General features: G+C 41.3%; 1 protein-coding gene across 3 annotated transcripts in view; it reads right to left on the bottom strand.

The window, feature by feature from the left end:
• adam12a (ADAM metallopeptidase domain 12a) overlaps positions 1 to 25,591 on the bottom strand; it is a 445,440-nt gene that overhangs the window by 47,674 nt on the left and 372,175 nt on the right. For all 3 annotated transcript variants that reach the window (XM_078564869.1, XM_078564868.1, XM_078564867.1), the window contains exons 12-16: positions 23,730 to 23,907; positions 21,285 to 21,374; positions 17,806 to 18,001; positions 16,545 to 16,653; positions 9,478 to 9,676 (exon numbers count right to left, since the gene is read on the bottom strand). In XM_078564869.1, the coding sequence (XP_078420995.1) occupies positions 9,478 to 9,676; positions 16,545 to 16,653; positions 17,806 to 18,001; positions 21,285 to 21,374; positions 23,730 to 23,907 (772 nt within the window). The remainder of the gene's footprint in view (positions 1 to 9,477; positions 9,677 to 16,544; positions 16,654 to 17,805; positions 18,002 to 21,284; positions 21,375 to 23,729; positions 23,908 to 25,591) is intronic.

Raw genomic sequence — 25,591 nt, forward strand, 5'->3', positions numbered from 1 at the left:
TTGCCCTGAAGAATGAGTCAACAAATGGCTGTCACTTATTTTGTGTGGTTGTAACAGGCGCAATGCGTGTACATGTTTTTTCTATCTGCATGAGAATTTCAGTGCCAGTGTGATGCTAGGTATGTAGGCCATACGTCGCAAAGACTGTCAGATCGTATCAAACAGCAAGTCCCTTCCGCTGTTCGCAATGGGCAAGGTACAGACTGTACCCAACCAGCCCCTGCTTGCAAAACTCAAAACACAGTGTCCAACATAGATGTGATTCCATGATTGGACAACATTTGCCAAATAATCCTCAGTGTGCTAAGAGTTACTCTGACAACCAATTTAAGACTGTCAGTCAGGCTCACAGTGTGGTGCATTTGCATATAATGGAAGCTACATATATTAATACACAGGGCCCTGTTCTTTGCAGACAGAAAGAACATATGCACACATTGCACTGGTCTCAACTAAACAAAATAAGTGATGGCCATTCGCTGACTCAATCCTCAGGGCAATGCCTTGACCAATCAGGGTCAAGCTGCCTTGTTTAAATTTCAAATAATGTTTGGCAGTTAACTGTTAGTCACCATCACTGGTGCAGTCTCCATGGTAATGCCTCTACCAATCAGAGACCACCTGCCAACCAATCAGCATTCTCTTCACATACAGTAATAAATTGTTGTATTCCCCTTATATTGACATTCTTGCGAAGTGTCCTGATGAGTGCAAGACAAAAAGTTTTGACATGTCTCTTTTCTACAAATATCTGTGTTAATCTAATTGTACATGATCAAGTTAAGTAAACAAGGGTGGTGCCTCTCTTCAACCTTTGAGTTACTTTGTGTGAAGCACAGTTTTTATTCCCTTGTAGTACGAGGTAAAGTAATATTCAGTTTGCAGAAGTTTCTGTTTAAGGAACTGGAATGATCACAAGTTTCATTTGTACAGTCACTGTAACGTGGAAAACAGTGTAAGATGTTTCATTTGAGACGTAATCAAAAGTAAACAGTGAGCCAATGTAAAAGATACATTAGGGGAGGGGATCAAAAGCATGGTCAAAGAGTTGAATTTTCAAGGAGGGTCTTAAAGACAGGGAGGCAGAAGGAATTTCTGAGTTTTAGGTAATACCTTGGCAGCTGAAATCAATAGTGGGGCAAAACAAGGGGCTGCACAAGATGCCAGAGTCAGAGGGCCAGAGAATTTGGGGGTAGGACGAGGGTGAGGGGATTATTATGCTTGAAGAAGGTGCAGAGATTGGGAAGAATGAGTCCACGAAGGAATTTAAAACATGAGGATGAGAGTTTTAAATTTGAGGTGCTGGGGGACCTGGGGACAATGTAAGTCAGCAAGCATTGGATGATGGGTGAACAGGACTTGATGCAGGATAGGGCACAGGCTCAGGCCTCCACAAAAATTAAATGGTAAAACTTTCTGCATCTACGATTTATTTCTTGATTTTAATTTGCTTTCATCAAATCAGGAATTGTACCAATACTTCGATTTGTCTTTCAATTTTTTTTTATTTTTAAAAAGTTAAAATTCAATTAAGAACAAAGAAATTCAGATAAAGGTGCTGAGGATGAAAATAATTCTGGTTCTGTTGACGCATTAACACGGGTAGGGGTTGGCAGGGGATGTTGGTTAAATCTGATATGTGACTGAGCCTGGAGAGCTGGTGCTGCCAATAGTGTTCAGAAATCCAGTCAAAGGTAGGGACTGTGGAACAAGGCTCTTCTGCTGGGAAAAGACTCACTAGCCACAAATGCACAGGGATTACAATGAAGCAGAATTGGGGCTACAATGTTATAGCTGAAATTCTGATTCACGTTCACATCTAATAAAGTAGCTCACTAGGGTTAGGTGAAGTAATTTGATTTAGCTTGTGTGTTTTGGGTTGAGGCTGATGTGGAACATAAGCACGGGCATAAATCAGTTGGGCCGGCTGGTCTGATTCTGTGGTGTAAGATCAATAATTCCAAATGTATTCTAATTAAAATGGAAATTATCAATGTTTACAGCTTCATCTTTTGAAACTCCAGTCATATTAACACCTGATGAGCGTTGGACATGAATGGAAATAATTAAAGGCTCACGTGAAGAATATCTCACACTTTGATCAGTAGGGGGTGTGCAAGGAGACAGGCCAGATTAAGACGGAGGCCAAGTGATTAGTGAATTAGGGTCATGTGGGAATTCGGCGCACATGGTGTGGGGGTGGGGGAAAGAGGTGTGGTATATATAGGAATTATTCTAAGTTAATTAAAGAAAGTAATTAAATTAAGCTAATCAAACTACATAAGAGAATCCATAAAGCAGCAGGAGTTCAGAGAGAGAGAGAGCCCATAAAACAGTGGAGAGAGCTGGGAGTTCACAGATAAAATTTATAAGTGACGTCATAGGAGTCCCGTAAGTTGACTGGTTGGTAAGCATAGGCCTTTCCGAACTCGGCACAGAGGAGACGATTGGTGAGTGAAAGGTGAGTTATTATATTATACCATATTGTAATAAACACTTTATGTAAAGTTTAAGGCATGTCAGTACAGCCTGGTCATGTGGAATGTGCATCCTGCAGGATGTGGGAAGATGTGCAGGCACAAAGTGCCCTCGATGACTACATCTGCAGGAAGTGTCACCAGCTGCAAAAACATGTGCTCCAGGTTGCAGAATTGAGAAGTGGCTGGAATCACTATGCTGTATTTGCAAGGCTGAGGATTACGTGGATAGCACATTTAGAGAGGTGGTCACATTGCAGTTATGAAGTACACAGGCAGAGAGGAAATGGGTGACTGCCAGAGTATCTAAGAGAAACAGGCAGGTATTGCAGGAATCCCCTGAGGCTATCTTGCTCTCTAACCATTTTTCCATTTTGGATACTGGTGAGCGAGATGCTTCCTCAGAGGGCCGTAACAAGAGCCAAGTCCATGGTACCATGGATGGCTCAACTGTACAGGAGGGGAGGAGGAAGAGTGGAAGTGCTATAGTGGTAGGGGATTCCATAGTTAGGGGAGCAGACAAGTGTTTCTGCGGCCATATATGTGACTTCAGGATGGTATGTTGCCTCCCTGGTGCCAAGCTCAAGGATGACACAGAGCGGCTACAGGACATTCCTTTTTTGGAGGGTGAACAGCCAGAGGTCGCGGTCCACATTGGGACCAATGACCTAGGTAGGAAAAGTGGTGAAGTCCTGAAAGCAGATTTTAGGGAGTTAGGAAGGGAATTAAAAATCAGAACCTCAAGAGCAGTAATCTCAGGATTACTCCTAGTGCCATGTGCTAGTGAGCATAAGAATAGGAAGACTGAACAGTTCAACACATAGCTGGAGAAGTGGAGTAGGAGCGAGGGCTTTAGATTTCTGAGGCAATGGGACCAGTTCTGGGGTAGGTGGGGTCTGTACAAGAAGGACATGTTACACTTTAACAGGACTGGGGCTAATGTCTTTGCGGGAGGTTTGCTAGTGCTTTTAGAGAGGGTTTAAACTAGATTGGCAGTGGGATGGGAACCTGAGGGGAAATTCAGAGTGGAAAGGAGAAAAACTGGAAGTAGAGAAGTATCAACTGATAATGAGGATATATCAGAGAGTAGTGTCATGGTATATAGAATACTTGGAGAGTTTGACAGAATTAGGGTAGGCAATAGTAAGTCATTAGGTGGGGACAGAATAAGGGAGAAAGTAAAGAAGCCTAAATCAGGGAGAATGTGCATGCATGTGAATCCGCAGAGTGTGCTTAACAAAATTGGTGAACTACAGGCACAGGTTGACAAATGCAGTTATGATATTATTACTATAACAGAGACCTGGCTCAAAGAAGGGCAGGACTGGGCATTAAATATTCCTGAGTACAAGGTGTTTAAGAAACACAGGAAAGGCCAGGGGGTGGGGGGCAGAGTGGCAGTATTGATTAAAGATGGCATTACAGTACTGGAGAGAGACAATGTTCCAGAGGGGTCAAGGATGGAATCTCTCTGGCTAGAGGTAAGGAATGAAAAAAGTGCAATAACATTGATCAGTATAGTATACAGACCACCAACTAGTGGAAAGGATGCAGAGAAACAAGTCTGCAAAGAAATTACAGAGAGGTTCAAGAATTATAGAATAATTATAATGGGGGACTTCAAGTATCCAAATACTGACTGGGATAGGAATAGTGCAAAGAGACAAGAGGGGTGAAAGTTCCTGGAATGTGTTTAAGATAATTTTCTGCAGATGTATGTTTCCAGTCCAATGAGACGGCAGGTACTGTTGGATCTGGTTCTGGAGAATGAGTTGGTCCAAGTGGATCAAATATCAGTGGGAGAGCGTTTAGGGGATAGAGACTATTGTGTCATAAGGTTTAGGTTGGCCATGGAGAAGTACAAGGAACAACCCAGAGCAGGGGTAATTAACTGGGGGAAAGCCAACTACGTTGGGGTGAGAATGCATCTGAGTCGTGTGAGTTGGAATTAAATGTTGGCAGAAAAGACGGTGGCTGAACAATGGGCTATCTTCAAAAAAAAAAGTATTGCAGGCAATGTCAATATATATTCCCTTGAAGGGGAAAGGCAGGACAAATAAATCCTACGTGCCCTGGATGACGAGAGAGATAGAGGTGAAGTTGGAAAGGAAGAAGTGCGAGTATGACAGATGTCAGGGTAGAAAATACAATGGTGAATCAAGCTAAATATAGAAGGACCAGAGGGGAAGCGGAAAAACTAATAAGAAAAGCAAGGAGAGAGCATGAAAAGAGATTGGCAGCAAATATAAAAGGAAATCCCAAGGTCTTCCATAAGCGTATAAATAATAAAAGGGTGGTAAAAGAAAGAGCAGGGCCAATTAGGGATAAAAAGGGGACTTGCATATGGAGGAGGAAGAAATAGCAGTGGTATTAAATTAGTACTTGGCATCTGTCTTTACAAAGGAAGAAGATGCTAACCAGGCTGAGGTGAAAGAGGAGGTAACTGGTGCATTAGAAGAATTTACAATTGAGAAGGAGGAGATTTTAGAAAGGCTATCTTTACTTAAAATTGTAAGGTACAAGGACTGGATGAGATGCTTCCAAGGGCACTGAGAGAAGTGAGAGTGGATATAGCTGAAGCACTAGTGATAATCTCCCAGTCTTCCTTAGACACAGGGGTGGTGCCAGAGGACTAGAGAATTACGAATGTTACACCCTTGTTCAAAAAGTGGTGCAAGGATAAATCCAGCAACTATAGACCAGTCAGTTTGACTTCAGTGGTAGAGAAACTTCTGGAAACTATAGTTCAGGACAAAATCAATAATCACTTAGACAAAGGCAGGACAATTAAGGAGAGCCAGCATAGATTCATTAAGGGAAAATCATGTTTAACTGACTTGCTGGAGTTTTATGAGGAGGTTACAGAGAGGGTTGATAAGAGCTACGCTGTTGATGTGTATATGGATTTTCAAAAGGCATTTGGTACAGTGTCACACAACAGACTTGTGAGCAAAATTCTAGCTCTTGGAGTAAAAAGGAAAGCCGGCATTTGGATAAGAAATTGGCTGAGTGACAGGAAACAGAGAGTAGTGATAAATGGTTGTTTTTCAGATTGGAGGAAGGTTTGTAGTGGAGTTCCCTAGGGGTCAATGTTGGGACCCTTGCTCTTCTGATATATATTAATGACATAGACTGTGGTGTTCAGGGCATGATTTCAAAATTTGCAGATGATACAAAGATTGGAAACATTGCCAGCTGTGATGAGGATAGTCTTGAACTTCAAAAGGACATAGACATGTTGGTGGATTGGGCAGACAAGTGGAAGATGAAGTTCAATGCAGAGAAGTGTGAGGTGAATCATTTTGGCAGGAAGAATATGGAGAGACAGCATAAATTAAAGGGAGGATCTCTAAAGGGGGTGCAGGATCAGAGGGGTCTTGGTGTATATGTACATAAGTCATTGAAGATGGCAGGGCATGTTGAGAGAGCAGTTAAAGCATATAGTATATTAGGCTTTATTAATAGGATTATTGAGTACAAGAGTAAGGAGGTCATGTTGAACTTGTTTAAGACAATAGTTAGGCCTCATCTGGAGTACTGTGTCCAGTTCTGGGCGCCATACTTGAGCAAAGATGTGAAGGCACTGGAGAGAGTACAGAGGAGATTCACAAGAATGATTCCAGGGATGAAGAACTGTAGCTATGAGGATAGATTGGAGAGGTTGGGACTGTTTTTCTTGGAGAAAAGAAGGCTGAGAGGAGACTTGATAGAGATATTCAAGATCCTGAGGGGTATGGACAGGGTAAATAGTGAGAAACTGTTCCCACTCAAGAGGGCATCAAGGGGGCATAGATTCAAAATAATTGGCAAAAGGAGTAAAAGTGATGTGAGGAAAAGCTTTTTCACCCAGAGGGTGGTTGCAGTCTGGACTGAACTTCCTGAAATTGTGGTGGAGGCAGGTTCAATTGAGGTATTCAAAAGGGAATTGGATTGCTGTCTGAAAAGAAAGAATGTGCAAGGTTACGGTGATAAGGCAGGGGAGTGGGACTAGGTAGAATGCTCTTTCAGAGAGTCAGTGCAGACTCGATGGGTCGAATGGTCTCCTTCTGCACTGTAAAGGTGCTGTGATAGTGAGGTTTGAAGAACTGAAATTAAAATGTTCAACTAAAGAATATAATGGGCTAGATTTTCCACCGAACACAGTTGCACAACTGATGTCTAAAAATTGAATGGTATTGTCAAATGGTCTTGTGCATTCAGTCCTTGCATCTAGTCATGGAATTTCACTTCAGGGATGGTGCACAGCGTACACACAAGTTATCAGGATTTGGCTGCAATTTTTACACTCTATAAGCCAATTTTCTCCTCCTTTGGTGAAGCAAATTTATTAGCAAAGGTTGGTGCACATCATGTAGATAGGAAAGAAAATGTTAGACAACAGCACAGAATCCAGATACTAAAGTGAAAAATACAAAATAGGAAAAACACATAATCATTATGACCATATGTGACAAAAGTAAACGCTCTTTCATCAAAAAATCATCATCTGTTCACCATTAATCTTACTATTTTCTTCCCACCCATCTAACTTCTGTATGCTGTGCATGATTGCCTTGTTGCACGTGTGGTCCATTTAAGATTGATGTACGGCCGCGCATGCATGCATCTTAAAATAGCACATTCCCAATGGCTACACGGTCCTATGCCTGTGCAGCTTGGAAGGAACAATGCCCGCCCACCCACATCCAATCTAAGAGATGTACTGGAGACGTGTTTTCTTGCTTCATGTTGCACTCAAAGGGCTGATTTAATGGAGGCAACGGGGGTCTTGGTTGCCAGCTGGAAAGTTGGTGGCAGCCCCTTGCCACCTATTTTAGGGAAGGCCTGGTGAATTAAGTACCACTCAGGCACTTAATTGTCAGCAGCAGGCATTCCCTGGGATCAAGGACCCTGGGGGCAAAAGTCCCACCTGCCAAAAGCTGCTGGCCAATCAGAGGCCACCATGGAGGTGCTGGCTGCTGCCGGTATGACATCTACCTGAGTCCTGGTATCATTGCTGGATCCCTGGCCACAGGTGAGTGATGGTGGGAGGGGTAGGGGTGGGTGAGGGAAGTCATGGGGTGGGGGTTGCGTGCGGGGAATGGCAGCAAGGGGAGGAGGGTGGCTCTAGCGGGACCTCCCCTTCCCGATGTCAGATCCCTCAATCAGGCCCTGAGTGCCTTTGAACGAGGCCCTCACCCCCTCTCCCGAGAGCCTCATGCAACACTGCACGGGTTTGCTTGTCATGCTCCCCGCATGCCAAATGCCCCTGCCCATCACTGAGTTTATACCAGTGGCAGCAGAATGAGGCCGTTAAGTGGGCCTTAATTGACTTCCTGCTATGGACTTAATCGGGGTGGATGTTGGCTGGATCCCACCTGTTACCCCTCTGCCCATTTAAAAGACCCCCTGTCACCAAACTCACCACAGGGGAGGAAATTAAATTCCACCAAACTGTCTACAGAGTGATGTGCAAGACTGGTCTAGGATCAGTAGCCCCTGTAATTAGCTTCTTCCATATGGGCAAGTGCCCCATAGCCAGACTGAGTTAAGAAATTCACTATGTAAGGGATTGCGAGCACAAATCCTATTGTGCAACAGGAAATCATTTAACCATTGAAAAATAGGTGTTTGTGCTGAGATTATAAGCGTTGAATTTTTGGCTAGGGTTAGATGTGGTGATACTACCATTTTGTTTATACAGAAAACTTGTGCTAGATATCATCCACGTACCTGTGGCAGCATTCTCGCCTGTGTCAGAATGTTGTAGCAAACCCTGCCCAAGAATCTGAGCACAGTGTGGCATGAAGCATAGTGGGAAATACTGTCTTTCAGATGAAACATTAAATCCAGGTTCAGTCTTTCCTTTCAGGTGGACGTAAAAGTCCCACTGCACTATTCAAAGATGAGCAGGGGTGTTCTCCCAGCATACAGGCCAGCATTTATCCCTCAACCAGCCTCATTAAAACAAATCCCCTCGCTTATATTATTGTTGTTTCTGGGACTTTGTGTGCAATCTAACTGTCACATTTTCCCATATTACAGCAGTAACTATTTTTTCAAAGACAAATCACTGACTGTGAAACACATTGGGATGTCCTGACGTATTGTGAAACACGCTATGTAAATGCAAATTCTTTTTTTCTTCTGCTTTACTAATGATAGGCATGACTGAAAAGTCAGATCAGCAATAAATAGAGTAGAAATTCATTTTTAGGGAGTAAGATAGATGCAAAGGATACTAATTACGTGAGATTGCCTGCACTCAATCTGCAAAGGCATTGATCTCAATGCTGAGCTCAGGGCCCCCTTTTTTTTAGATGCCTGAGCATTATGTCCTTAAATAGGTTTAAAGACCCTTTTTCAAAATTTGTGCATAAGAAGTGGGGCAGGGAATAAGTCTTCCTCATATCTGCCGATGGCAAATAAAAATTAGACATAAAAATTAAAAATTATTTTGAAAAGAATCCTGCGAAGCCAGGAGGAGCAGGAGCGCTCCTCTGACACGACAGGGCCACAATCTGCCTGCCAGCGTCTTGCTCTTTTCCCCTCTCATGGAATTTATCTGAGGGCCTGTGTCGGCGAGCCCAACATTGATGTCTTTGCTCGGAGAAGCTGCATATGCTGGCGCAAACAGTCCTTGCAGCTCAGGCTGAGTATGCTGAAGTGGCTCAAGGAACAATTTCTGTCAATCTTCTTGGTTCAGGTGCATGCTTGTTCTGCAAAGCCAAATCTACCCCAATATATCTTATTAGGTTACAGTATTATGCTAGGAAAACAGTAAATGCTAAGGAACAAATAATTGCAATAACAAATAATGGTTAATGTCAGATCTCTGCATCTGTTCAATTTTATCAATATAATTGTAGCTATTCACCTCCTAATAGAGGTGTTAGTGTTCCTGCTGCAATGGAAGATCATTCCACTTACATTTAACAAGTTGAAATCCTATCTAAAGAAAATGTCTGAATGTTTATTTGAATGAATGTTCAACAGGTTATTGATTATGGCTTATTCCTACCTTCCCCTCTCCACATTTGGTGCCCGTTAGCACAAGCCCTGGGTCAGGCATATCATCACCTAGATACACATGTGTACCACGACACAAGATTTTTCCACCTTCTTGCAAGGGGATGTTAGTTTCTATGGAGACTGCATTTGTTCCAATAACGGGGCGGCTTGCTCCCCCCTGACATTGGATTTTTCCACACTGGGCATCTCTGTGAAGAAAAACAAATGGTATAACTGAGGAGGCATTTACATAAAGTGAAAAGACAGTGGCTACAAATTATACTTTGGACTCCACAGGATAATTAAACGTCAGTAGATTATGTCAATCAATTGAGTTACGGTAAAAAATTCATCAACTGTGTCAAAATTCTCTGTTAACCTCAGGAATTACAAATAGGTGAACCTTTTAAGTATTGAACATCTTTCAACAACTTTCAAAATATCCATTTTGTAATCAGATCACACAATCACCTTAAACTTTTCAGTTTTTTATTGATGATACACATTACAAAGTGCATTGAAAGAAGAGTACCTATAAAGAAATTCAGATTAATTATTAGTTTGTAATAACCTCAATACATAAAAGGTTTTTATTTTAGTTGACAATTGTTCATGAATTAGAGGGTTCTCATTCAGTATAACATTATTCTTCATATCTCCCGCGTCTGTCTGTTTTGATTGACTAAGTTGTAAATAGGCCTTATTCAGTTTAGTTTATGTATTTGGAAAATGTTCAACTTGCAGTTCATTTAAGTAATGCATAGCCTTAGCTGCCAAAGTTACTGGGCAATAAATAAATGATGAGGCTCCTGTGCACTGTATAAATAGTTAGGCCTAAAGTGGAGTTGTTTTTGTGTGTGTGGAAGATAATTCTGATGAGTAAGCTCATGGCTCAGGTATATATCAGTATTCTGCTCGAGGAATTTATTTAGCCTTCAGTCATGGACAATTTTTAGCTGTTTCTTTTTATTTTCCCCTGATCAAATATGTAAGTATGTGGATGCATTTGGCCAATTCATGCTGGCCAAATGATTGGGTGAATTGTTACAACCAGTTTTGAATAAGTTTTCCTGATACACAGTGAAGAATCCTTCACATTTGTGGAGACTGTACAGGACTTGCAGATCGATAGCAATGCTGTGTCCATGTGCTCATTTGACATTGCTAGCTTATTCAGCAATTTTCCACTTAAGGAAGCCATAGGTATTTGCACGCAGCACTACATCATGGCAATCTAGACCCACCACCATTGTGTGAATCATATTTATTGAGCTTATGAACTCGGCCACTCAAACAGTTGAGTTCAGCTTTAATGACACCATATACACCCCAAATAGACAGTGTTGCCATGGGATCCCCTCTAGGCCCAGCTCTCGCAAACATCTTTGTTTGGTTCCAGGGGAAACGTGTCTTCGATGGAATGCCATCTCCTTGTATATTTCTGATATGTGGATGATATGTTTGCTATATTTAAATGTATAGCAGCATGTAATAATTTCCTTGCATGTCTTAATGGGCTCTATCCTGCGCTCAAATTGACCTTTGAAATGGAGCAGTCAAATGAACTCCCCTTCCTTGAGGGACCAGTTGAGAAATCTGCCAGGGGGTTCTCTGCCAGGTGGTTCTCTACCATGGTCTACTGCAATCCTACCTTCACTGGTCAATACACGTGTTGGGACTCTTACAGTTCCACGTGCTATAAAATTGGCCTTATCGGCAAACTCGTAAATAAGGCCCAAGTCATTTGCTTACCATGCAAGTTTGATGCTGAAATAGGGCTCATCAAAGATATCCTGCAGGGTAATGGCTACCCTGATCAGATGATTTCACGCTGTATATCTCAGCAAACTCATGAATGGGCCTAAGGCCGTCGCTTGCGGCCCTGGAAAGTGCTCAGTCTACCTCAGATTACCTTGGAAGGGCAAGCTACCTCAAAAATTTGAGCAACAGGTGAAGCTTGCTGTTTCACGCTGCTACTATGCAGTAGCAACACGAATGTATTCACCACTAACAGGATGATGCTGTCAAGTCAAAAAGATGCTGTGGCTATCACACAAATGAGCAATGTGGGATATAAATTTCAGTGCCAGTGTGATGCTAGGTATGTAGGCCATATGTCCCAAAGACTGGCAAATTGTATCAGACTGCATGTCCCTACCGCTGTTCACAACAGGCAAGGTACAGGCTATGCCCAACCAGCCCACGCTAGCAAAACTCAAAACACAGTGTCCAACATTAGATGTGATTCCGTGATTGGGAAATATTTGCTAAATAATCCTCAGTGTGCTAAAGATTACACTGACAACCAATTTAATATTGTCAGTTGGGCTCGCAATGCAGCGCATTTGTGTGTACTGGAAACTATATATTTTAATACACAGGCCCCTGTTCTTTGCAGACAGAAAGAACATGTAATACATCGCACTTGCTTCAGCTAAATAAAATGTGATAGCCATTCGCTGGTTCATTTCCCAGGGCAATGCTTTGACCAATCAGAGTCAAGCTGCCTTGCTTATATTTCAAACAATGCTTGGGAGTTAACTCTCAGTTACTATTAACTGGTGCATTCTCCATGGCAATGCCTCTACCAATCAGAGTCCACTTGCCAAACAATCAGCACTCTCTTCTCATACAATATAAAGGTGTTGCTGCCCCTGACATTGGTATTCTTGCGTTTGCCCTGATGAGGGCAAGATGCAAAGCTTTGACAAAATGTCTTTTTTCAGCAATACTCAAGTTCTGTACTACCAAATGACTATTATTAATAATTTTAAAGTTAAAATCAAATGAATATGCATTTCTCCTGTTTACTGCTGTGTGAAGTGAGAGGTATTTTTGCCTTTAGGCTGAAACTTTAATGTGTTAGTTGAGCTGCATGTTTAATTGGCTACCAGTTAACTCCATGAGCTGTTTTGCATATTCATTTGTTGTTCTGTGCTAAGACCAGTGCTGTAAAACAATTGTCGTACCTGTGAGTCTGTTAATCATCAGATCTTTCTAAATATTACATCTGTAAGAAGAGAAGCTTTTTGTGTCTTTCATCCATGGGTACATCTGAAGATCAAATTTAAGGGGCTGGATTTTGCAGTCAGCGGTGAGGCAATGGTGCTTTCTGCTGACATCGAAGAAAGCTGCCCTCAAAGATCTGGTGAGGTTTTGGCGTGAATCTCCCTTTTCCGATGTCAGTTTGAATCTGACATCCAGTCGAGAGTATCTCCAGGTGTCCAGCAACAGTGATGTCAGCAAGCAGGGTAAATAGCCAATCAATTTGAAGTATTCTCACAGTTGGCAAACCAGGAAGATAAAAAGCCTGAATCCCTTCACTTTTGATTTTATATTTTACAGATAGCAAAGCAAATATTTGCGACATGCATGTGGGATTTAGGTAAAAACTAAAATATCATGATCAAACTTTTAAAAAATATATTTTAAAGATATGTGGAATTTCTTGCCATAATGGAGAAATTTAACATTCAACAAATATAAAATTACTCTTTTGGTGCTGCTTATCAGTAATTATGAACTTAGTACACTGTTATAATAACAAGGTGCAACCTTTGCAAGAGTTTTGACAGCAAGGCCAAGAGGGTAAGAGTGGAAGTTCTCACAGTTCAAAGATTTCCATTGATTGCAGTCTTGGGGGGCTTGAATAGCCTAGTCTCTGGACAAATGAAGAATCACTGACAGCAACTTCTGGATTCTGGGCCTGATTGTATATATGCAAACTCCAGAAGTTGCTGTTAGTTTCAGAGGAGTAATGGTGGCAAATGCTGACATTTTCGCTGTCATTACAACATCAAAATCTGGGCCAAGATTACTTATGGATCATCTCAGATTTGTCACTTAGTCAGTGTGTCATGTGTCAATAAAGAATTGCTGAATTGGTAAAATAATACCAGCTATTCTTACTTCTTCCACAAGATAGCACTGTAACTTCTAAAAAAACAATATTCCAAGTAGGCCTGTTATTCTGATTTGTTCCAAAGATGGTACTGAAATTTCTCTCAGCCTGCTGCAATAAAACACAAGAGGCAATTTTCTCCAGATACTTTAATGCTAAAGAGCCTCTGAGGTGCCAAAGTTGGAATGTTATGCTGAAACACCAATTTATCCCATGTTTAACGTAAGACAGCATTTGGTAAAGGAGTTAAATCTTATGCTAGGAATGGCCCCCCAGACGTTTGTTAAGGGGTTGATTGCCACTTGGTTTGCCTGCCAACACTCATTAGCAAGGCTGTACAGCATTTGGGTGGATAGTAACTTGACCTAATCTCCCAACAGTGAGCAGCCAGGCAGAGCAGCACCAGTCCCTTTCCTCCTGCAGGTACACAACATCCCTCTGGACCTCCTCCACCATCAGCATCAGGGTCCAAGGACCTGTGTGCCCTCTCATTCGGTCCCTGAGCCAACCTGAAATGTGCTCGTGTGTTAGTCTTCGGCAGAAGTTGCTGAGTGGAGCCCACGTGTACTGCTCCAAAGATTGCTAAATTTGCTACTGTCTGTTTCATTACTTCCAGTAAATTTCAAATCACGGTAATCAGCAATAAGTCCAAAATTGTGTGCTAAAACCAGACTTTCAAACAGGAATGTCTTATTCGCACATCATCCATTTAGCGTCTATTTTCACCCTTTCACCAAAATAACCCAAAAACATACAATTTTCTGTGACTAACTGAACAAGGCATTAAAAATTTACGTGTTTATTAAAAACTAAGGACTGTGGGTAGTAATTTAATAAGGAATTCGCATTCCCCATGTATATAGTGAGTTTGTAAGAGCTATCAAGAAATAAAGTTTCTGTCTTTCAAATATGGTCTTACATTAAAAACCCATCAAATGGAACCATGCCCGCCTGCAGCCTAAGGATTAGATGCATGTATAGTCTCAGCTTCCTAGGGAAGTTAGCACAGAACCACTTTTCTACAGAATCTGATTGCTCAAACTAGTTTGGAATTAAGGGTCAACCCAAAGGCTGCATTAACTCAGAAATCGAAAGCGAAGTCAGATCACTGTATTCTGTTTGAAATAGTCTGGATCGACTCAAACTTAATACTTCATAATGTCACCATCTGGTTTGAAACATAGTTTCATGATTCCACATATCTTTAAAAACAGAGAGCTCTAGAGTATCCCTGTTGCTACTTTCATAAAATCATGCATAGCTATCCAGAATTGACTTGGGATATTTTCACAAAAAGTCCTGTTTGATGCTTCGTTTTCTGAAATTGGAATGAAATGAGATGTTGCTGCTTCAATGCCTGTTCAAAAAAAGTAATTTCCTTGATCAAAAGGTTTTTTTTATTAGCTATGGAATTCAGCCACCTGGGCCCAACTGGGAACACATGCCTTTCATGAAAATGTCTCAAATTTAAATGAACTCTAACTAAATATGTCTCTGTGTGAATGATGTGCAGCATGTACGTGCTCTGTCTGCATCAGAAGTTTGCTTCTTGCTATATTGGTTATTGGGCCCAGCAGTTGTCCTGAAACTGGCATAATGCTCCCGAATTCCATAAGCAACTGTTCAGCAACAGTTTCAGACCTCTTTGTGTAAATTGTTTGCGGCTGGTCACAGCCTATGCTGTGCAAGCTGCGTTCGGTCTTCTCAGGTGCCCAGCAGTCAAGCCAGCAGTGCTTAAACGGACTGCTACAGGCTGCCCCCCCGAAAGGCATGTTTAAATATTTTCTTAACTGAATGTGGAACCAGGACAGGCCTGGTGTTCCAGCCAGCTGAATTTTACTCCCTGCACTGTGGGTGGCAAACTGCCTCAAGGATGGCAACAGGCACCCCCGCCACCCCCCCAGCTCGCGAGTAACATACAAATGAGGCTAGTGGAACAATTCGCTGTGGCCCAGTCAATGGCCTCTCTAGGTGCATGCAGCAGCATGGTCTGCACCTGGATCACATCCCTACTTTGGCACTGATCTAACTTTTAGGCCTTGGGGATACCCCACAAATTTTGGATTATCGAAATTTGAAGTAAAAATATTGCTAAGACAAACCTCCTCCATAAGAAGCTAATAGAGCGACCCTCTCTAGCTCAGCAAAGAAACTGATTCTGTAAGTGCAACAGAGTCAGACATTTTAAGTTGCCATAAAATGGGCAGCATGAGCAAAGGATCGATCTGAATGGCTGGGGAAAATGAAACAGTTATATTGAATATTTACTGTAGGCTCCAAAAGAAATTCAAAATTATCGTTGGAAGTAAAATATAATCTGCTAGGGAAATTGGGCAGCAATGTAGGCAACAAAATTAAAGTTCTGCAGAAATTGGTACATCATGGTTGGACAACTATATTAGATTTCCTAGGAATGTTTGTAAGTGGATAAACAACCCTATTACACTACTAAGAAACTGGACAAAATGGATACAGAGCCAATGTAGACCATTGGGAAATTGGATATCATGGATGGAAAGTAAACTCAGTTTGGTTGGAACCAGACACCATAGATGAATAGTCAATTAGTTATTAAGGAAAACTGATTCTATTATTGTAGAAAATCAAGACTGGTGGAAAATTAAATGCCAGTTACAGAAAAAATAATCTAGAGGGCTTGAAAATTAGACACCATGGCCCTAAACACTGCGTCGTTTACTATGGGTGATTATGTTCATAATTTACTAAAGAAACGGCATATAAGAAACAAACAGTCTACCTTAGATTACAGATACACTGTTGTTCAGTCACAAAAGAAGGTAGAACAATGATACCACTGCTAAATTAAAAAAGAAACAGCTTTAGTTTACTTCAATCTATACTCATCCAAAATTTTCATAGCACAGAGTGTAACACTTCAAAGATAACATCCTCTATTCACGGAATAGACAAAAGTAATAAACTCACAGGAAAACCCAGTGACTTGTGCTAAATAGGGAAGTAAATCATAAGCATTTGATGAGAGAGAAGAAACAGTAAAATAAGGCGATTAAAAACAAAAGTTAAGTGGAGGCTTGCAAAAATTCACTAAAGGTTTTCTGTACTTTTGTATGTTTTCAGGCGGAGAAATTATGGGGTAGAAAAGTCTTACGTCAATTGCTTGTGTCTTGAGAAGATATAAGATGCATTGTCTGTACCTGATCTCACATTTTGCAAATAAACCAGTTGAGTCCTTCCCACAATTACCATACGGGTCACCCGCTGAGTTTACTCTTTCAAAGCATATTCCAGGGGCAGGTTTAGCACCTAAAGGAGTCAGAACAATTTCAGTCACTTTTATGAGTACTTGTTAAAGTAAATAAAGAAAGTGTTAGGAAACGGAACTTCTTGTCATCTTGTACCAGTGACAGTATCAAACAGATGAAATGTGGAAGAATAGTGTTCACCTCATTCTTAAAAAAGTACCCAGCAACAATTTTTAAATAAAATATATAAGCTGATTAGCATCATTGGTGGGAGGGGATAGCTTCTCAAATCTACTTGGAGCTACCTATGATAATAATGAACAAATTTTTGTCATGAGCCATTTATTCCTCACTCATTTCAAGTCCATGTCATGATAATATATGCTTCAGACCTCTCTGCAACTGGAGCTACTACCACTTCACTAACACCTATGCCCTTGTGCAGAAAGACTGTCCATCAGCCATGAAGGTAGAACATTCCTTTATTGAAAGCTCTTCATTTAGCAGTTTCATTAAGGACTGATGAAATTCAACTCAGCTGTGACAGGAAGAAGTTACTGGAAGGTAGCCTCTGGAGTCAATCAAATAAGCATCTCTCCAATGATCCTCTATAATCATAATATCATGCTTTGGAAAATTCAGGATTATGTGCTTTTCAAATTCTGTGGTAGCTGCTTCAGGCAAACATCTGATCCTGGGCCAGCAATCAAATCAGCTATGACAATACCTTCAAAGCAGCTTCATGGCATGTGCTGAGGTATAATTCATGCTGTGTTATATACTAGAACATAGACTGTTTCTTTAATTCATCACAATAGGGATTTCTTGTTTGTATCAGGTCTACAAAGATGACATGCTTATACAGAAGTAGAGAGCAAAGCAAAATTAACAGGTAGGCTAACCTGTAACCCTTTGCACACTTCCTAACATTTAGTTCAAGGGCTGCATACCCAGAATTTTAGCATTAGTTCACACAGTTCTTTTCCCATCAGGTTAATAATAGTGAATGCTATTTAAGACAATGTGAATTCCAAGGTTAAGTGTTGAAGTAGAATCATTATGAGCAGAATGAATTGACTCGTCGCATGTACAGAATGGCACTGTAAATGTCTCAGATCCTCAATAGCAATTATAACTTCTTGTCTTGAATACTCTCCATTTTAATACGATTTTCTGTGCTATATTGGTTAGATTTAAGCTAATCATTATCTACCTGGTCCCCAGAGAGTAATACACTGCTGTTCATGGGTCTGGCACATCCCATTATAACAGTAACCATCCTTCTTATGACAGGGTTGACCATCATGTAGATATACATTGGCTGGACACTGTGCATTTGTTCCAGTGCAAAATTCAGGCAGGTCACAAGAGTTGCTGGAATCTCTGCAAGGAGTTCCTGGAGGCTTCAGCTGTAAATGTACATTAACAAAAAAACAAAATAAATTAAAGGGTTGAAAGATATATTATGCAGTTTGAAACTTTGCAAATAGAATTATGGTCGTGCATGCAAACTTACAGTGAAAGTTAATATTAACATTTAATATTGATTCAAGCGACATGTTAACCAAATTTAAGGTGGGCATATTTAAATTGAGGCAATAATAATGGGTGACACCATGGGAGTAAATTTCTGCAGATGTTCTCTCAGTTGTCCTGTGTTACTACCCTAAGGCCAATTTTTTAGAGTTTCTGTGGGTCTTCTACCAAAATTATGGTGGATGGAGAGGAGAACCCACATGATAATACACCCCCCATGTATCACATGTACATCATTAGCTTCATTGGTTCAATAGCACTGAATTCTACACATGCCAGTATTATGTTGCTGGATTAGTAACCCAGAGTCCTGACCTAATAATGTAGAGAAAGTGAATTCAAATCCCATGCAGCAGTTTGAGAATTGGAATTTAATATTTTTTTTCAGATCCGTTCATGGGATATGGGCATCGCTGGCAAGGCTAGCATTTATTGCCTATCCCTAGTTGTCCTTTAGAAGGTGATGGTGAGCAGACTTCTTGAACTGCTGCAGTCCATGTGGTGTAGGTACACCCACAGTGCTGTTAGGGAGGGAGTTCCAGGATTTTGACCCAGCAACAACCTTCTCAAAGCAACTCTATAAAGGCAAAGAATGCTAGCCTTACCAGTGACACCCACATCCTGAGAATGAAATAAAAAGACTGACAAGTTTCTATAGTTACAAGGAAACTGGGTAGTGGAAAGAAAGGTTAAATGGCCACAGTTGAGATTGTTGTGGAGAGAGACATTTTAGCAATGTCTGTTATCTATGGCATTTCCTTTTAAAAAATGGAGGCAAAAGCATATTAATAAATGGAAATCTGACTGGTCCTTTAAGTTGCTTAGGGTATCACAGTCCATTAGCAGCAGTCATTTCCCACCCCTACATCTCCCCAGTGGTAAGCTCCCAATTGCAGATAACAACACTGCCAGGAACCCACTGTAATTATTCAAATAAGTCTGAGAAATTCACCAGTTAGCACTGAATCAGGCAGGCATGTGGAAATCCTGCCCACCGCACATCTAGCTGCATTGCTACCAAAATCCTGACAGAATAATTTATCTGGCACTTTGCATAATGGAAATAAATGACCATGATTGCCATTGTGAAAGTACTGCATATCACTAGCTGGGCCTTTTCGAACATTGGTACCAATACAAATGGCCAAATCTGGTCCTAGTATTTTCTCGTTTCCAACAGAAACAGACTGAATTGGGGCATTCAATTATATATGACTATTATTGCATTGTATATAATTCAATTCTTTTCTTGTATTAACTTGACTTATAAGGGGCAATTTTCCACCTTTGTAGCACCAGCAGAGGGCCTTATGCGCTGGCAATATATTTCGGAAATTTGGTTTCTGCTATCACTTCTGCCATTTACCATCTCCTGTTTTCACGCAAGCACTTCACAGGCCATTCTATTTCTTTGCTATATTTCTTTTCTTCCTTCCTGCCTTCCTTTTTAAATGTTTTTAATTTGTCACATCTTCCAGTTTTGGTGAGGAAGGTCCCTAAGGCCTGACTGGCTGAATTCTGTTTCTCCGCAGATGCTGCTTGATCTGCTGAGTATTTCCACAATGGAGATGAGATTTGTTTATAATGGATAGTATACAAATCCCTCACAAGTTCATTAAATATCAGGACTGATTTATTTTCCTTTTGTTTTATTCCCTCCTTGCATTTGAAAATTAATTTTCTTCCTTATTTATCACATCCTATTGCTATACTCCGGAGTACTGGTCATTGTTCCTAGTCCTCTGCCAATGCTGCTTTATGACTGATCACTAATAGCTGTGATGCTTCCTCCACCTTTCCCTCTCACCCCATAGAAGGATGCATCTATGGGACATTGTGACTTTGCTAAAGGTGTGAAAAAAGGCAAGCAGAATGATCAATTGAACTATGAAGACACTTGTGATGCCTTGGGTTTGTATTTGTAGAGAGGCAGTAACTTAGAGAAGGACCAATCCAGGCTTATACAATTATCTAAGGCAAACTTCATGCAAAAGGACCTTTTGTTCAAACTTACTTTATATACCAAAATCATCTCTGCTTGTAGCCTGGCCCTGATGCTCCAACTAAAATCATAAATCCAGGCTATAAGAAATCATGAATGTGGATCCAAATGCCAGAGTGAGCACAATGTTACACCGATGTACTATACCACTGGGCTTTTGACAAAAGAGGGCCATTGATTGAATCTCTAAAGTCTTTATTCTATATTTGTTCACACTATGTTCTACATTTTAACATGTTTCTATTAACTAACTGATAAATGCAGCACATACTGTCTTTTTATCCAATATCATTTTCTATTCAATGGGTGGAATTTGATGCCCCCCCAGAGGCAGGTTTGGAGGCAGGGAAGTGGGGGGCATGTGCTCGGGTGGGAAGGTGCAGAGTAGAGAGCCTGTCACCTTGCTTCCCACCTCCCTCTGTTTTAGTCCAGGGCGGGAAGGCTCAAGGATAGCCTGCCCACTCTGAGGCCAATCGAAGCCCTTAAGTGGACACTGCCACTGATATTTACCCAGTGGCTGGCATGGATCAGGCCATGCAGGTCTATCATCAAGAATATCCTGGTGGGTAGGTCTGGGGCCTATTAGGGGAGCCCCTCCTTGCCGAACACTCTGTGCCCAACTGAGGCATCCACCGTTGGGAAATAAGGGACCTGGAGACCCCCTCCCCGCCTCTGACCTTCAAACTGATGGCCCTCACTCCCACCTCCTGCCCCACTTACCTCATTCCTGAGGCTCCATCGTCAATCCTCTGTCCAGGCCACACTGCTGTACCGGCAGTGGGCACTGCTCCCGGTGGTGCTGCCAGTAATGGAACTCTAATTGGCTGGTAGCTCTTGGGGACGGGATATCCATCCTGCAACATGATTTCTGGGGGGGTGGAAAATTCCCTTCACATGAGCCAGGAAGCCCGAATGTGGGAAGCTAAGTGCCTGATTGGGAATTAATCCAATCGGGCATCCCAAAAATGGCTGCAGTGGGGTTGCTGCTGGTTTCCAGCTGGTGGGTGGAACCCCCGCTGCAAGAATTAAATTCCACTTGGTTGCATGATTAGAGAATGTATTTATGAAGATCAGTTTTGTTCGGAACTATGAAGGTAAAAGATATCATTTTTTTTGTGAGAGAAAGAACCTCTGTTCTCAAAGGATTCAGCTACCTTGCAGTCTTTGCAGCAAAGTCCATGTGCACACACTGCTTCAGGCTTCAGAGTGCAGGTACTTGCATTACAGCAGGGATTGGCACACTCCTCAAAAAAGAGAAACAAACTGGTAAGATTATTTATGTCCATACATTTACATTTATGGTCGGTAATCAAAGCAATGGACAGTTACTGGAATACGAATAGGAAGACATTTTTCACTTGTAATTATTATTTTGTAACAAAGCACAAAAGTCTGCCTGCATACCTCAAAATATTTAAACCTTAATTAATTATTTATGTGCCATTGTTTAAAAAGTCACCTCTCAATATCCTTTATGTTACACTCAGATATTTATTTATGCCGTTAGATGTGGTCATAGTTAAATTAATAACATAAATGGGATAATTTGATCAACTCGTAATATTTATAAAAACCACAACAAACACGATAGCATGTGTCTTACTCAGCTGTCTCATGAAATCTTGGCAACAATGCAAGCTTATGTTCTTGCTTGTTCCTGCTGTGTGACATTTGCCTAATGTACCAGCTGACAATTTGGCATAGATCTTCTCAATGCCATTTGGCCAAAGGCATCACTTCTTCTTGCTGCTACCACTAGCAGGATATAGTCAGGTAGCTTGCTGGTTTTATTTCACAAGAGGAAGGCCATTCAGTTCATCTTTGTCTGTCCAGTCAGATAAATCCTAATGATCCAACTTGTAGCATTCAATTGTTTCTTCAATGATTTCAGGGCTTTTGCCTCCGTTACTTTATCAGTAAGTTTATTTTAGATGTTGATCATTCTTTGTGAAATTTCTAGATATTAGTCCTAAAATTAACTCTAACAAGTTTGACCCGCTGTCCTTCAGTTTTACTTATGTCAATTTAAGGTAATATTTTGGGTGAACTTTCTCTACAACATTAACAACCACATACACCTGTAATATCACCGCTCAGATGTGTCCTTCCTGTGTTGCAAAGCTCAGGTTTTTACAATCCTTTCTCATAACTTAGATTCCTAGAACTGGGGATTAATAGCTCTTTTCTGCATTCCCTCTAGTGCTTTGTGCCTGTATGACTTCTTGACAACTAGGATTGGGTGCAGCATTCAAGGTGTGGTCTGAATAGAGCACTATAAAGTTTGACAATTATTTCCTCTTAGTCTACTTTTTAGTTATGTATTAGTTATATATTTCAACAAACTATTGGCTTTGTTGGTTGCTCTTCTGATTGGTTGGATATATTTAGTGTTGAGTCTATTTAGATTCCCAAATCTCTTTCAGCTTCATTCTTAGCTATTTCAATACCATTTAAGGACTTTGTATGCAATCTATTTTTTCTTCCAAGTGTAGCACTTTACACTTTTCTGTACTAAATTTCATTGTTCTGCCCATTTGCAAATTTTGTCTCCTTCCTGTGGCTCCACAGCCCAACCAAGTTCGTTATCATTTGCAAGTGTGACCATTTTGCATCGGGTTTTGAAATCCACATCATTTACATACATCAGAAATGGCAGTGATTCCATTCAGTAACTCCCCTAATCCAATATAACTCCTCCAATAACTATTTATTGTTTCCTAACCTTCAGACAATTTTTTTATTCATTGCCAGCGTTTACCCTGAATCTCCACAGCTTTGAACTTAAGTAATAGCCTTTTTTGTGGAACTTTATCAAAGTCTTTTGAAAGTTCAACTGCAAGAAAAAAATAATCTCATTGAGTCAAGGATATCAGGATTGTCCTTTGCAGGAAGGGAACTCTCTTACATTGTGCCAGAAATTATTCATTTTAAATATTGTAACTGTATTTAGATTTTTAGGTAGCAAAGGCTTCCTATCGCCTCTGTGTGGTTTCTTCTTCATCAGCTTGACAACAGATTTCTTAAATCATTGGCAATACTGCTTGGTAGTGATTTGTTGAAAGGCATGTACAGGAAGAATAGTAACATTCACAATTATTCCCTTTCTTGAATCACAGGTTTGTAACATACATGCTAATAGCAAATAGAGCATAGATCAAAGCAGTCAACTGTGATTTTACAGAGAGCATCATCTTGAATGATGTATTTATTGTAAAATCTGAATGGGCAGTTCAGTCTGCTACTTTCTTTTAAAATGGTAACAGAGAATGTTGCTATATTATAGTCAGGGCCAGCATGCAACATGTTGGCCCCATAGGATTTTAAACTGTGGAAGTTAATGCTAAAACTACTTCATGTATGAATGTTTTGAGAACACACATGGGGTTTTGAACTCCTTTTGTTCAACCACTGATTTACTATAGTACTATTTAATATTATATACAGTTACGTTAAGTATGTTGGCTCTAAGCATTGTAATTCTATATTTATTTTGTGAAAAAAACTTGACACACAATTAAGCTTGACACCAATCTCCAAAGAATGAATTTTAAATTGGACAGAAATGAGAAACGAATTCAATCTGCATTTTGTCGCCTTACTTCGAGTTCACCACAGTCACACTCCTCGCCCTCCTCCACGTATCCATTGCCGCACTTTTGCCCACCATAGAGCTCTTTTACTTCTGGCATGTTGAAGAGGCACATTCCAACTCCCTTTTCCAGGCTACTGTCCAGGTCTTTCTTGCTACAGCTGCTAAACACTGTGGGAAAAGGATATCTAAAAAATAAAAACAGTGTTAAGGCTAAATGTGCAACTCAATGCAATTGTGTTGTTATGTCCTCTTTCTTCTTTATTACCTGTCATAAATAGCAACAGGATAGGCATTGTAGACAGAGTCTGATTAATTAACATATTTGGTTTGCTAACTAAGATTCCAGGTTTAACCTTGCTTAGAATATATGGCACTCATTATAGTTTGTGTAATTTGGACTGTGATCATCGGTGGGAGATTAAACATCTCACATAATGCTAATGTTTACAACCAAAGTACACTGGGCAGAATCATCCCAGATTTTCACAAAGTGCGATAGCAGGCAGGAAAAAAGTCGTTTTACCCATCGGCCGCAATGGTGGGTTATCACGCCATATCATCCAATAGCCGCCTCATTAACTATTCAGCCATAGGAAACATGCTGTCTCGCTGGCCTCCGCTTTGCCCACCATGCCATTACCTCATCACTTCCTCATGCAGGGCGCCATATTTAAACTGCAGCTGCACGCACACTTCTCAATGCTTGCTGCCCAGGACTGCTCCAGTGAAGACATGACCCCAAAAGCCAAGAAGAATGCAGTCCCCCGATTCAGTGACACATCCCTGGGACGCATTCTGGATGCCGTGGAGGCCTGCTGCAATGTCCTGCACCCCCGTTCCGGCTGCAGGAGGCCCATCAGTCTCACCACTCCAGCTTGGGAGGTGCTGGCAGAGGTGGTCAGTGCCAATGCTGCACACAAGAGGTCAGCCATCTGAAAAAGGATGAATGATCTCATCCGTGTCACCAGGGTAAGGCAACCATCTAATTACTCTAAACTCACACACTCACAAGGCCATCACACATTCATTGGCACTTTCTCACTACCAGCTCAAGGGGCATCACCACTCACTCTCTCACACACACCCTCACATCTCCATCTAGCCTCATCTCCTCTGGAGATTATCCTCCTTAGCCCTCACCATCTTGAGGCCACTTGCACAGATCAACATCACACACACACCCTGGGGTACCCCATCACCCTGCAGCCTCTTCCCCTGCTTGAAGCCACTTCTCCCCCTTCCCCAAGCAAACCCTAGCCCTGCAACAACTGAAAAGCCGCCCTCGCCTTATAGCTGGTCTGGTAGGTGGAGACCTGCCCATGAGCCCGCTTAAAACTGATGTGGTGCTGCCTGCGAAACCTGGCACTGATGACTGCGAGTGCTGCCCAAAGCAAGGTAGGCAAACAAACCTTTAAGTCCTAAGTGAAGTGCAGCTCGCCAGGTGCACGTGGCTTATGTATAGTTGTGAAATACATCGACATGCAATTGTGCTAATGTGCCCAGATGGTCCAGCATGGCGGGATGATTCTGGCAAGCAGGGCTTACAAAGAGATGCTAAAGTTTCAAATTAGGTTCCCTTGCGCGACAGCGGGAAATGCGGCCCGCCATTGATGGGCGGAGCAGACGATCGCAAACTGGTTTTACAATGGCGTGAAACAAATTTTTGGCCTTCTCGCCATATTATCCACCCCCCCAACCCAGCCATGATGCCTGATGCCAACGGGGCCGGAAAAGGATTTGTGTCTGCCAATGCGCCCATTGCATCTGAAGTGCACCAAGTATGCGAAATAGAAAAAAAAATTTAAATATATAAAGGCAATTAATCAGAATGGATTATGGATTTGAAAACAATTCCACTGAGAAAAAAAG

This window comes from Cetorhinus maximus, chromosome 20, assembly GCF_964194155.1.
Source record: "Cetorhinus maximus chromosome 20, sCetMax3.hap1.1, whole genome shotgun sequence".
NCBI lineage: Eukaryota > Metazoa > Chordata > Chondrichthyes > Lamniformes > Cetorhinidae > Cetorhinus > Cetorhinus maximus.